Source organism: Anomaloglossus baeobatrachus, chromosome 4 (genome assembly GCF_048569485.1).
Source record: "Anomaloglossus baeobatrachus isolate aAnoBae1 chromosome 4, aAnoBae1.hap1, whole genome shotgun sequence".
Taxonomy (NCBI): Eukaryota; Metazoa; Chordata; class Amphibia; order Anura; family Aromobatidae; genus Anomaloglossus; species Anomaloglossus baeobatrachus.
The window spans coordinates 489339849-489354764 of NC_134356.1; the positions used below are offsets into that span (position 1 = coordinate 489339849).

At 46.3% G+C, this 14916-nt stretch overlaps 1 protein-coding gene across 1 annotated transcript; it reads right to left on the reverse strand.

Moving 5' to 3' along the window:
- Nucleotides 1–7729: 7729 nt before the first annotated feature.
- Nucleotides 7730–9424, reverse strand: LOC142302564 (uncharacterized). The gene is made up of 7 exons (XM_075343668.1): nt 9270–9424; nt 9117–9194; nt 8959–9036; nt 8648–8861; nt 8411–8567; nt 7932–8281; nt 7730–7734 (listed from the first exon to the last, which is right to left on the reverse strand). The coding sequence occupies exons 1-7, from the start codon at nt 9309–9311 to the stop codon at nt 7730–7732; spliced, it is 924 nt and encodes a 307-aa protein (XP_075199783.1). The 5' UTR covers nt 9312–9424.
- Between the last annotated feature and the right edge of the window lie 5492 nt (nt 9425–14916).

A 14916-nucleotide genomic window follows, 5' to 3' on the forward strand; every position in this document is an offset into this window, starting at 1 on the left:
AGCAACTTAAAGCTTCATTGTGAAGGGTGGGTGAATGTCAATGTCAAAAATATCATTAGGATGTTGTATTGAAAGAACATAATGTACCAAATTTTCATATCTGATCGCTTCCCATCAATTGGCTCCCCTTTACTTACATGAAATTGTTATATTTCATAAACTTAAATAAGATTTGTCACAAAATTTCAAACTGCAGACTGCGTACATTACAGATCTGTTAGGCCTGGTGAGGCTGGTGTACTTTTGAAACAGATATCAAAATGGCTGTGTTAGTCTTTACAAAATGGGGAATAAACTCAGGCAACAAACAAACAGAGAGGATGGGTGGCACCTGTACTGCTCCGGCCTTAGAAGCTGCTACTACAGAGCCACTGCTCTCCTGGAGGCTGGGAAGGAAGAAGACTTCTACTTTATGTACCGGATGTGAGTGAAATGTGCTGTGTGTCATGTCTGTAATGTATTATGTGCTGTCTGTATGTGTTATGTATAACATATATGTGTCCTGTGTACTGTGCACTATCTATCTATCCCTCTATATCTATCTATCCCTCTATCTATTTTTATTATCTATCTATCTCTATTATCTATCTATGTGTTAACTATCTATCTATCTCTATTATCTATCTATATCTATTATCTATCTATTTATATTATCAATTTCTATTATCTATGTCTATTATCTATCTATTTATCTATCTGTCTGATATCCATTTGTCTAGTTGTCTAGTTGTCATCTATCCAGTGTCTGTCTGGCACACTGAGTAACCAGTCAATACCTCGGTGGGCCCCCAAACCGGACATAGAGGGGACCTGCCGACTGGGTACGTTGCTGACATCAAAGATCCAGGGCTCCAGCCCCTAACTTCTTGCCCGGAGCCCCAAATCTTCTGTGTTGGCGTCACGTTGCCCCTGATACAGTTCAGTCATGTGAAAGAGCACAGAGCTCCATGCTCTATCAATGCCCATCTCCTAAGCCGCAGACCGCTACAGGCCTGTGTCTTAGCAGACCTAGGTGTGCCCACGAGGGTAGCCCAGTGACGACATTACATCGCGCTGCCTCTGCAGGTCGCCATAGAAGAGGAGACGGAGGCTGCGGCGCTGGGAATCAGGATTAGTTGAGTATAATCTTATTTTTATTTATTTTTTAATGCCTATGCGATCTGTGGAAAAACACTGAACATTCTATTTTGCCAAATGGTGATGACATTTTAATAGATTAAATAGAAAAAACATAGGACCAGGTGAAAAAAACGACCAATTATTTTGACGTTTCGCCAGTGTGGCCTTGTTCACTGGGTCGCTTTTATATGTGGTCCATGGATCACATAGTAGTTTGTCCAATAATGTACTGTTATTCCTTAGGTTCTTGCATCAGCCAACACACCCATGCCTAGGCTCATGACACACCACGATGTGGCGGTCCCTACTGTGTATAGGAGGCTATGTGGAGGCCCCTGCTGTGTGTAGAAGGCTGTGTGGGGGCCTCCTGCTGTGCATAGGAGGCTGTGTGGGAGCCCCTTCCATGTGTAGGAGGCTGTGTGGGGGTCTCCTATCGTGCGTAGGAGGCTGTGTGGGGGGCCTCCTGCTGTGTGCGGAGGGCTGTGTGAAGGCCTATTGCTGTGCGTAGGAGGCTGTGTAGGGGCCTCCTGCTTTGTGTGGAGGGCTGTGTGGGGGCCTTCTGCCATGCATAGCAGGCTGTGTGAGGGCCTCCTGCCATGCTGTATGCAGCGTCTTCCATCCTCATAGTGTGTATGTGATCCTGCACCTCAGTCTGCTCAGGTCAGTGGAACTCAGAAGCAGCGACACATACACAGTGCCCCACGTTCTCATGCTGTGTATGTGATGCTGCACCTCAGTCTGCTCAGGTCAGTGGAGCTGAGAGGCAGTGACACATACACAGCAACCCCTGTCCTCCTGTTGTGTATGTAGTACTGCTCCTCAATCTGCTCAGGTCAATGGAGCTGAGAGGCAGTGACACATACACAGCGTCCCCTGTCCTTATGTTGTGTATGTGGTCCTGCACCTCAGTCTGCTCACGGCAAAGGAGCTGAAAGGGAGCGACACATACACAGCACCCCCTGTCCTCCTGTTGTGAATGTGGTACTGCACCTCAGCCTGCTCAGGGCATTAGAGCTGAGAGGCAGCGACACATACACAGCATTCCCATCCTAATGTTGTGTATGTGGTCCTGCACCTCAGTATGCTCTTGTCAGAGGAGCTGAGAGACAGCGACATATACACAGCACTCCTCCATCCTCTTGTTGTGTATGTGGTACTGCACCTCAGTCTGCTCAGGACTGAGGAGCTGAAAGGCAGCGACACATACACAGCACCCCTCCCATCCTCATGGTGTGTATGTGGTACTGCACCTCAGTCTGCTCAGGGCATTAAAGGTGAGAGGCAGCGAGACATACACAGTACCCCCTGTCCTCATGTTGGGTATGTGGTACTGGTAATATAACTTCAGGACACATTTTTTTCGAATTTTGTACAATCCCCTTTAACATCTTTATTTGGGCCTTTGTGGTCCTGAGTACAAGCACTACAGGCCACTGGCTACATCGTGCTAAATTTTGTATTCTCATCCTGTACATTTATATCATATCCACAGGATTTGTATAGTAGATGCTGATCCCACCAATGTGGCCACGACGTGCACCGTTCTCATTCAAGAGATGACAGAACTCCCATCCAAGTATACAGGAATTTATACCATCTCTCCACAAAAAGTATCAGTGCCTCATTCTCCAGATACATGTGGACCCCATTGGTGAGATCCGCATGTACCATCCATAATGTAATATCCAGGGACATGGCATAAATGGATGAGATCAGAAGACCCCTATAAGGACAAGGTCAGACATGGTGCAATTAATGTGGATTTGAGGTACAGATTCTCCAGCAGAAATATGGCGGAGTTTATTATACGATACATTTGAAGAGATCAATTTTCTTAGGCCTAGCACACACGACGAGTAATACGGAGTGAGTGGAATGCGATAAAAAAATCGTATTCCACTCGGACCAATATTACTCTAAGGGGCAGCTCCCATGAGCGATTGTTTTCTCAGCCCTATTTGGACCGAGAAAACAGTCGCAGCATGATGTGGGTGCAATGTGAGCTTGTTTCACTCGCACCCATTCAAGTCTATGTTGCGAGAGAAACATCGCAGTGCACTCGCAATACAGCGGTGTAATACAAGAGCAGTGAGATTCTCGCATCAGCCGACAACGGAGCGCCGTCCCTCCCTTCCGCAGAGCTGGCCCTCCCCTCCGCAACTGTGGTCTGATCGCACAATTGGACCACAGTCGCATGACACGCGCATGACACTCAGCACCCGCTGTGCTGCGGGCACAAGCCACGTGTCATGTAAGCACTCGCACTAATCCCTGTGTTGCCTCAGCCTTAGGATACAAAAAAAAGCCCTCATTGTTTCCGGGGAAACTGGGGAAAAAAATCAGTAGGGTGGAGGCACCAAAGGGTAGTTTTGCACAGGGCACACTTCAGGCTAATGCCGGCCCTGGTTAGTACACAGGCATCATGGTATCACAGATCCATTTAGCAATGTATGCAGTTTGCAATGTGAAAAACTGGGCACAGATTCGCTTTAAACGTGATTTCCATATTTAAAGGGAATTTAGCAGCATGTTTTTGCTATGTAAGTTGAAGGCAGCATGCTAAAGTGGTTATAAAAGAAAAATCAACTATGCCTCTTATATCAGTTGTGCTGTTGTTTACTTAAACTAGTCTTATCACTTGGTGATTATCATTGCTAGGTCTAGCTGGCTCCTGCACAGGAGTTCTGACACGCCCCCTGCTGTGATTAAAATGTCACTGTCAATGCACAATCTCTATAGAGAGTCTGGTATGGGCAGGGGAAGCTCCCTAGGCTCAGCTACATGACTAAAGCTAAAAATTCAGATTATTGCAGAACAACAGCACCGAGTAATCAAAGTTATACATTGTTGGATTCAGAATCTCCTTGCCTACATCATGCTGCTCTCAGATGAGTTAGGAAAAACCTGCTGACAGATTCCCTTTCAAGACCTACAAGGCCATTATCTTATTCTTTATGGCTGTTTTAACCATATATTATATTCTCAAGTTTGTCTGTAATAAAATCTTCACTATAAATGCAAATTTTGCAAATAATATGGGATGGGGAACATTACTACAAAGGACAAGGATGGGGCATATTACTACAGGGGACAAAGATGGGCATATTACTACAGGAGACAAGGATGGGGACATTACTACAGGACACAAGGATGGGGCATATTACTACAGGGGACAAGGATGGGGTACATTAGGGGACAAGGATGGGCACATTACATTTTATTGGTATCTATTTTTATTTTTAAAATGTACTAGTACCTGCTGTATTTCCCACCTAAGGCTTATACTTGAGTCAATAAGTTTTCCCAGTTTTTTGTGGAAACATTAGGTGCTTTGGCTTATACTCGGGTCGGCTTATACTTGCGTATATATGGTATGTTAAACACTTATTTTACATATAGTATAAATCACCAAGACTATACAGATGTGAAACTGCTATATATACTTTTCATTTTCTGACACTTTCAAGTGTTCTGTCTTTCATGTATAACATACATTTTTCTTAGAACAACTTGTTTCTATAGGCCATCACCTGGATGTATATGTCATGCTTTCACACTGGTAAGGTATAAACACTTCTCCTAGCTCAAAAATTATCCCTGCATGCGAAAATCAATAAAACATGACAGAAAAAAAACAACTGGCACTCACTCTTGCCGCTATATGACACTAACGTACTGAAAACCGACATGATACATGAGCAATTTTCTTGTTAGAGAAACAGACAGCGAGTCTAACACACAAACATTCGCCTATGTACCCATATAAAATGTTGTCTACCATTAGACTGTCATGCATGATTTTTGAATGACAAGAATAAATAGTAACATTTTCTATATATTCTCATCCGTATACAATATTAAATAATAATCAATTATATAGGGAGACCTGCTATCAAAAAATATTAAATGTTATTCATTACCAAGAATATAAAATATTTCAATGTTTCTAGTTCTACACTGTGTGTACAATTATACAATTTGTATTTTTGAGCATTAATTTTATTATTAAATAACTGCAATCTCTCAGTCCAAAGATTAATAAAACTAAGACCTGAATACTTACGAAACAAGACGTGAGATTTTGTCTTTCTTAGGCTACTTTCACACATCAGTTTTCTGTATTCAGGCACAGTCCTTTTTTTTGCCGTATCCAACGTTTCCGTTTTTGTTGTGCAAACCGGAGCCAACCGGACCCACCGGATCCGTTTTTTTGCGGATCCGTTTAGGACGGATCCGTTAAAAAACGGATCCGGTGGGTCCGGTTTGCATCCGTTTTGCATCCGTTATGTCCGTTTTTTAACGGATCCGTTTTTTTAACACTAAACAAACAATTAACGAGTTCCGTATTCTGATTGGCTATTGGGAACATATAGTATATATACAGTATTTTGAAGCATATATTACAGAATGAAGACAGAGACAAGCAGAAACCATGGATGCTATTCTTGCAAATTACACAAAGATCGCTGCAGATTTTATATTTGAGGCAAATCGCTTGGCTATCATCGTCAGAGAAAAGGAGCGACAGCGACTGAGGCGTCAGCGACATCGACGCTTTTGGATCCATCCCCTGACTGCCCAGAGACTGACACGTGGGGTGTTTTCAACCCTATACCTGGAGCTCCGTGGAAACCATGAAAAATTCACAAGCTATGTCCGGATGGCAGTGAATAATTTTGACGTCCTCCTTGGCCTTGTTGCGGACAACATCCGTAAAACGGACACCTACAGCCGGTTCTCTATAACACCCGAGGAGCGTTTGCTGGTTACGCTTAGGTAAGTTTTTTTTTTTTTAAATTGTATCCTCCTGTAAATTGACTTTTAACTGTAATGTGTTTGCTATTATTTTTTTATAATTATTGTCTTTCCTTTACAGATTCCTTGCAACTGGAGAGTCGCTTTCATCCCTCCACTACCAGTTTCGACTAGGAATTTCCACCATCTCGGGAATCATTAGAGACACTTGCCAAGCCTTGTGGGATTGCCTCCATGAGGATTTCATCCCCCAGCCCACCAGGGAAAGATGGCTTGCAATTGCTGAACAATACTATAACATTTGTCAGTTTCCAAATTGCCTTGGCTCAGTGGACGGCAAACATATCAGAATTGTGAAACCTGCTGCTTCGGGGTCAGAATACTACAATTATAAAAAGTATTTTTCAATTGTCCTAATGGCAATAACGGATGCGGAATACAAATTCATCTCAGTGGACATTGGCGCATATGGGAGATCCAATGACTCTCAGGTCTTTAAAATGTCCCCAATGGGGCGGCGAATCTATGGGAATACTTTTGATTTCCCTCCTGCAAGACCTCTTCCTGGCACATGTGAGCCCCCAATGCCCTTTGTTTTTGTGGCCGACGAAGCCTTTCAACTATCCCAACATCTATTGAAGCCATATGCAAGCCGTGGATTGACGCAAACACAAAAAATATATAATTACAGATTATCCAGAGCCAGAAGAATGGTGGAATGCTCCTTTGGGATACTAACCAGCAAATGGCGAGTCTTGTTAACAGCCATTAATTTAAACATTGAAACTGTTGATGAAATAGTGAAAGCATGTGTGGTACTGCACAATTTTGTTTTAACAAAGGAACCTTTGTCGTTGGATGACCAGAGTTTGGAATCCACCTCTTTGTCAGACTACACCAGTCCTGGATTTAGGAGTAGTGTTGCCTGTTCAACAATCCGTGACATATATGCTAACTATTTTGTGTCCCCAGAAGGTAGAGTAGATTGGCAAGATCAAATGGTGTAAGATTTTTCTTCAGTTTTATAACAAATAAAAATAATTATAAATAAATTAAATAATATCTTGTTAACCTTGTTAATTTTAATCTTTCACTCGCTTTAAAAATTTGTAATTTTTACCCCGTCAAATTACAACATGTTATGTTTTTGTATTACCTTATTATTAACTTAACTTGCTAAATAATATTCACACCAAAAAAAACAAGAACAAATAAATACTTTTCAACCAAAAACTTTTATTTTTTATTACATAGATAAATAAATTATAAATTTGTAAATCTTGGGCTTGGGGTGGAGATAGTACTGGAGGGGCTGACAGGTGGGAACACACGCACAGTTGGAGTATTGAGGGTGGAAAGTGGTGTTGGTGGTGGTGGTGGGGAAGTAACAGAAGATGAAGGTGTGGTAGAGAAACCAAGAGGGAAACCAGGAGATGGGATGGGATTTGGTAAGGATTGAGGGGTGGAGTGGAGGGATTGGGAGACAGAAGAGGTGGCGGGTGAATTAGTGGTTTGAGTTGGGGTCATGATGGTTGTGGAAGGCGAGATGTGGTAGTGGGTAGGAAGTGTAGGGGCAGATGTGGTTGGGAGCTGGTACTGGCCCGCAGGCTGGTACTGGGCCGCAGGCTGGTACTGGGCATCAGGCTGGTACTGGGCAGCAGGCTGGTACTGGGCAGCAGGCTGGTACTGGGCAGCAGGCTGGTACTGGGCTGCAGGCTGGTACTGGGCTGCAGGCTGGTACTGGGCAGCAGGCTGGTACTGGGCAGCAGGCTGGTACTGGGCAGCAGGGGGAGTAGGGACAATGGCTGGAGGGGGGGCAGGTGGTCTTGTAGGGGTGGGTGGAGGTGGTTGGGAGTCAACCTGCCCCAGAGCCTTCCGTGTGGCTTGCATTACATGCATCTGCTGGTCAAGAGATAGCTTTTCCATGCGCTCTAGTACGGCTTGAAAAAAACAATGATTGGGAGATTTACTTGCATCTAAATGCAGCCTGTCCAGACGCGTGCACAATTCGTGTGTATTTTTTTCCATATTTGCATTTAGGAAGCTAAAAGATGCACGATTTTGTTCGGATAATAATTGAATGGCGTTCTCGAAGGCTGCATTTAGATGCAAGAACTCTGGCGCATAGCTCTTTTCCTGACCCCTATGACGCTGACGCCCAGAACCCAAAGGTGTTCTACTGAGGGCAGCAGTGTCAGAGGGGTGGGGTAGGGGAAAAGCTATCTCATCACCAGCAGCTTCAGGTAATGAAGTCTCACGGGAAGCTCCAGCGCAGGTGGATGGGACAGATGTAGATGGAAGGGAAGGTTCAGATGGGTGGGGTCTGTGCGTGTGTTCACCAGTGGCGGACTGTTCAGGGATCGCTCCTGTCGGGTTCGATGCAGGCTCCTGAGTGCTGCAGACGGTGCTGTTAAAAAGAGTAAAAACAAAACAATAATTAATTTAATTGCTATACATTGGCCCTGACTAAAAAAAAAAAGCAAAAAAAAACAGACATAAAATATTATACTTTGTACATATTGTGTGGAATATTTACCTTCTGCACACCATAGTTGTCCGGAGGAACGACAACGCTCTAAAGTAACGGTACTTCGATCTGCGTCCTCCGGATCCACTCGGGGCCTGCATCTCTTGATTTAACTCCTTTTTGAAGCGATCCCTGATAGACCGCCACCGCTTCTGAAGTTTGTCACCTGAAAGTGGAAAGCAGAAAGTGGTTATTATACAACACATTACATCATGCAGCATAACCTACTGAACTGTGAATACTTACGCTGTTTCTTCTGGCCACGAGAATTGAGCTCCCCCCAACCTTCTACCGCTGCGTGGCATACCTCGTCCCAGAGTCGACGGGTTACGATCGAATCAGCGTGGCGGCGGTCAGCCATGTTCCACAGCGGCTCCCTCTCTCTAACTTCATCGATGAGGAGGTCGATGTTGATAAATCCGGCCTCCTCACCGTCAGAATCGGGAGCACGCTGGGATGCCTGTTCAAAGAAAGAAAAAAGAAATTAAAAAAAAAAATAGACAAAAATTCACACTGACATGAAAAAAAAAAAAAATAAAAAAAAAAAAAAACCTTACACTATGACCACCGCCACCTCGACGACGACCCTGGGACGGTCTTGGGGGAGCTCTATCATGAGCCCTAGAAGTTGAAGCCTTTAGTGAAGAAAACAAAAAAAAATTATTTACTTATATGTTTGGTGTGCTGTGGTAAACAATTCCTGTATGAAACTTACACTATGATCGCCCGCTCCGTGTCTTTCTCCACCCCTTCCGTCCTCTTCTGGCAGCATCTCCTGTGATGTTTCGGCCACCTGTGTAAATGTCGTTGATTTAAAAAAATGTTTTTTTTTGTATTTTTTACAAAAAAACCAAAAAAAAAAAAATACCTCAGTTTGTGAACCGAAGGGCGGGCTACCAGAAGACGACATTTTTTTGATTACAGGCCACGCACAACAGGACCTCAACCTCAGGAACACTCTTGCACTGCCACGGAAGATAAAAGGACCCAGCAACAGGCTGCCCAGAAATGTACCGCAACACTGCACCTGCAAAAAAAGAAAAAAAAATGTCTAAGTACATGTACGCAGCTCACAGCAGTGATCTGTGGACAGTACTGTGGACATTACCTCAGGAACACTCTTGCACTGCCACGGAAGATAAAAGGACCCAGCAACAGGCTGCCCAGAAATGTACCGCAACACTGCACCTGCAAAAAAAGAAAAAAAAATGTCTAAGTACATGTACGCAGCTCACAGCAGTGATCTGTGGACAGTACTGTGGACATTACCTCAGGAACACTCTTGCACTGCCACGGAAGATAAAAGGACCCAGCAACAGGCTGCCCAGAAATGTACCGCAACACTGCACCTGCAAAAAAAGAAAAAAAAATGTCTAAGTACATGTACGCAGCTCACAGCAGTGATCTGTGGACAGTACTGTGGACATTACCTCAGGAACACTCTTGCACTGCCACGGAAGATAAAAGGACCCAGCAACAGGCTGCCCAGAAATGTACCGCAACACTGCACCTGCAAAAAAAGAAAAAAAAATGTCTAAGTACATGTACGCAGCTCACAGCAGTGATCTGTGGACAGTACTGTGGACATTACCTCAGGAACACTCTTGCACTGCCACGGAAGATAAAAGGACCCAGCAACAGGCTGCCCAGAAATGTACCGCAACACTGCACCTGCAAAAAAAGAAAAAAAAATGTCTAAGTACATGTACGCAGCTCACAGCAGTGATCTGTGGACAGTACTGTGGACATTACCTCAGGAACACTCTTGCACTGCCACGGAAGATAAAAGGACCCAGCAACAGGCTGCCCAGAAATGTACCGCAACACTGCACCTGCAAAAAAAGAAAAAAAAATGTCTAAGTACATGTACGCAGCTCACAGCAGTGATCTGTGGACAGTACTGTGGACATTACCTCAGGAACACTCTTGCACTGCCACGGAAGATAAAAGGACCCAGCAACAGGCTGCCCAGAAATGTACCGCAACACTGCACCTGCAAAAAAAGAAAAAAAAATGTCTAAGTACATGTACGCAGCTCACAGCAGTGATCTGTGGACAGTACTGTGGACATTACCTCAGGAACACTCTTGCACTGCCACGGAAGATAAAAGGACCCAGCAACAGGATGCCCAGAAATGTACCGCAACACTGCACCTGCAAAAAAAGAAAAAAAAATGTCTAAGTACATGTACGCAGCTCACAGCAGTGATCTGTGGACAGTACTGTGGACATTACCTCAGGAACACTCTTGCACTGCCACGGAAGATAAAAGGACCCAGCAACAGGCTGCCCAGAAATGTACCGCAACACTGCACCTGCAAAAAAAAGAAAAAAAAATGTCTAAGTACATGTACGCAGCTCACAGCAGTGATCTGTGGACAGTACTGTGGACATTACCTCAGGAACACTCTTGCACTGCCACGGAAGATAAAAGGACCCAGCAACAGGATGCCCAGAAATGTACCGCAACACTGCACCTGCAAAAAAAGAAAAAAAAATGTCTAAGTACATGTACGCAGCTCACAGCAGTGATCTGTGGACAGTACTGTGGACATTACCTCAGGAACACTCTTGCACTGCCACGGAAGATAAAAGGACCCAGCAACAGGATGCCCAGAAATGTACCGCAACACTGCACCTGCAAAAAAAGAAAAAAAAATGTCTAAGTACATGTACGCAGCTCACAGCAGTGATCTGTGGACAGTACTGTGGACATTACCTCAGGAACACTCTTGCACTGCCACGGAAGATAAAAGGACCCAGCAACAGGATGCCCAGAAATGTACCGCAACACTGCACCTGCAAAAAAAGAAAAAAAAATGTCTAAGTACATGTACGCAGCTCACAGCAGTGATCTGTGGACAGTACTGTGGACATTACCTCAGGAACACTCTTGCACTGCCACGGAAGATAAAAGGACCCAGCAACAGGATGCCCAGAAATGTACCGCAACACTGCACCTGCAAAAAAAGAAAAAAAAATGTCTAAGTACATGTACGCAGCTCACAGCAGTGATCTGTGGACAGTACTGTGGACATACCTCTTCCCTGGAGCACTGGACTGGAGGACAGCAGAAGTTGAAGTCAGGAGCCGGCAGGAAGTGTGTAGAATGTGCTGGATCCTTTTATAAGTTTTGTGATGAGGAAAAAAAAAAATTTGCGCATGCTCTGTTTAACAAACCGGATGCGGTCACCGCATCCGGTTTAAACCGCATTGCGCCGGATCCGGCATGCATAGACACCCATTGTATACAATGCCGTATTGCGCCGGATCCGGCAGAATGCGGTTTTTTTAAGGGGACAAAAAACGTTACATGATACGTTCTATCCGGCCGCCGCATTCAATTATTTTGCCGCATCCGGAAAAAAACGGATGCAACGCAAAGCCATCAGGTACAATCCGGCAACAATGCAAGTCTATGGGGGATAAACGGATGCGGTACCGGATCCGTTTTACCCGTTTTTTTCCGGATTGAACCTGATGGCAAAAAACTGATGTGTGAAAGTAGCCTTAGAAGAATACCTATGTGTGCAGATTTATTGGGTAATATTAGTGGGCAGAATTATTATGAAGCTAAATGAAAAACTTAAATTTTCACATCTCAATTGTTTCATCTGTAAAAGTGGGAATAATTACCAAAAAACGCAAAATGCAAAAATAGATTTCTATCATTGAAAATGTAATATATCAGTGACCAATTCAGTCACTAGGGATGAGCGAACTTGATGTTCGGGGTTTGGAAACCGACTTTCAAGAAAGTCAGAGTGAGTTACGAGTGTGTGACGCCCTGGACTAGCCAGGTCGTCCCAGGTAGTCCCATGCACACACACCCCCTCCCTAAAAAGGTGACAGCAGCCAAACCACAAAACCCTTGTCACCTCCCTCCATGTTTGATGTCCACACCAGGGAGTTCACAGGCCTGGAGGCGGGAAAAACACAAGTTCGAGTGCAAAGAGAAGATTAGCTTTGCCAGTGGAGGAGAGAAGTCGAGTTCAAGGGCAGACCTGTGACCAGGCCTGCCAATAGTCTACTCAGGTGTCTGGGATTGGAGCCCAGTCACCTCTGGCAAGGAGGCAGACGGTGGTGGCCGCCTGCAGATGCTGGGATTACAGCCGGTGGAACTATAGGGACCGGGATCGGGCGGTGGCCCCTCCGGTACCGAACCGGGAAACCGATTGGAAACCGGAGCTCCAGGAGGGGTACTCAGACCCAGTACGAAGCCCAGAACCAACAGGGCTGAGTCAAATCAACTGATTGAGGACTGGACTTCAGGACCTTTCCCACACAAGACCCGACTGAAGACAACAGCCCAACCATTAGGGTAAAGCCACCGCCAAGGCATAGAGACCCAAAGGGCCAGCGTCTATGGGAAAACAGGGCTCTCCCGACACCCAGCAAGCCGGGGAGTGGACTACCGTTGCTTAGGTATAGGAGTCATAACATTCACATTAAGGAGGTGCAGGTGAAATACGGAAACCACCAACCTGTTAAGGGAGAAGCTGCAGCCGGCTGCGGGCCCCGTTCATCACCCCGTTTGGTTTACCAGAGACTCCAGTGTGTTGTGTCATAGTGAGTACACCAGTGCCTTCGGGCTGCACACCGCGCCGCACCAGCACCCAGCACACACCCATCCCCTCGCCTCAACACCTTCCTCGAGCCCCCGGGACCATCACTCCCCTACCTACGGAGGGGTCAACACCAAGCTGCGCAACCCCGTCCCAGGAGGCCTAGTCAACGGCAGCGGTGGTGTCCATCCATTCACCACAACCCGTGGGTGGCGTCACGAACTTAAATCCTCTACAACCCACCGTGGCTCCAGCCATGGAACTCCCCACTGAAGTCCCTACGTGTAGCGCCAACCCCTTTGAGGAGTGACGTGACCCCCGGGTCCGTGAGGAGCTCGAGCCACCCACTGTACGAGCACGGATCCGAGCAGCAAAACACTGAAACAAGCAGCGCTGTGCTTGGGTATGAGTGATGCTCAGCTCTGTGCTAGCCACGTGCAGTGTTTGAACAGTTCACATTTGGGGTACAATTAATATGAGCAGTTGCAGTGTGCACACACAAACAAAAACACATTTTGAAAAATCCCTCTTACCCTCCCCCAGAAGTGTTCTGCTTTTGGCTGATAGCCTGTGGGTGGAGCCACCAAATGCCCAAATACTGACTTCCATTAAGTTTCAGATCAAGTCAGGGTCACAAACCGAACCTTATCGAAGGTGCAAATGTGCCCTGAAAACTGAACCTCCAAAGGTTCGGTCATCTATAATAGTCGCCCTTCTTTTCAATAACAGCCATAACCCTTTCACCAATGGAGTCTGTCAGTTTCTCAATCTGTTGAGAATCAACTTTATGTGCAGCACCACCCTCAGCCTCCAAGACACTGTTTAGAGAGGTGACTGATCTTTTACCATAAAGCCCATGTTTAAGATAAGCCCACAAGTTCTCAATAGGGTTTAGGCGACATGACTAAAGGTACCGTCACACTAAGCAACGCTCCATCGATCCCACCAGTGATCTGACCTGGCAGGGATCGCTGAAGCGTCGCTACATGGTCGCTGGTGAGCTGTCAAACAGGCAGATCTCACCAGTGACCAGTGACCAGCCCCCAGCCACCAGCGATGCGTGGAAGCGATGCTGCGCTTGGTAACTAAGGTAAATATTGGGTAACCAAGCGCTTGGTTACCCGATATTTACCTCGGTTACCAGAGCACACCGCTTAACACTGACTCCCTGCACTTGTGACGCCCTGGACCCCAGGGGTCACAGAATAACACCACATACACACACACCCCCTCCCCTGGTAGGGAACACCCGTCAAACAAAACCCTTGTTGCCTCCTCCAGGGTCTGATGTCCACACCAGGTGGGGCGGACCCAGGCGGTTGGCCCCACCCACCGAGGAGTTCACAGGCCTGGAGGCGGGAAAAGTAGTGAGTTGGTAGTTGGAGTTGAGTGGAGTGGAGGAGTTGAGAGGAGTGGAAGTAAAGACTGTGTGTGTCTGGGTCGGAGCCCAGGCACAGTCAGCAAGGTCAGCAGATGGTGGTGGCCGTCTGCAGGAGTTAGTGGACGTCTGCGGAACCGTAGGACCGGGGTCAGGCGGTGGCCCGCTGGTACCGAACCGGGAAGCGGATTGAAGCTAAGTACCAAGGCAGGGTACTCAGACCCCGACTAGGCTCAAAAGCCGCCGTAACTGTCAAATTCTCTGATTGCGGTCTGGACCTCAGGGGTTCATTCCCACCCAAGTCCCGTCAGAAGGCAACAGCCCAACCCGTCCGGATAAGAGCCACCGCCAACGGCCAGAGATCCAAGGGCCAGCGCCTGCAGGCAAAACGGGCTCTCCCGACACGTACAAGGTGCAGAGAAAGACAGCCGCCATCAACCCATCTGGGTAAAGGTGAAGAAACCGCAGCCGACTGCGAGCCCCGTCCATCCAGCCATTTGGTTTACCAGAGTCTGTCATTGACTACCTGAGTGAGTACACCAGTGCCATCCGGCACAGCGCTGCACTGCTGC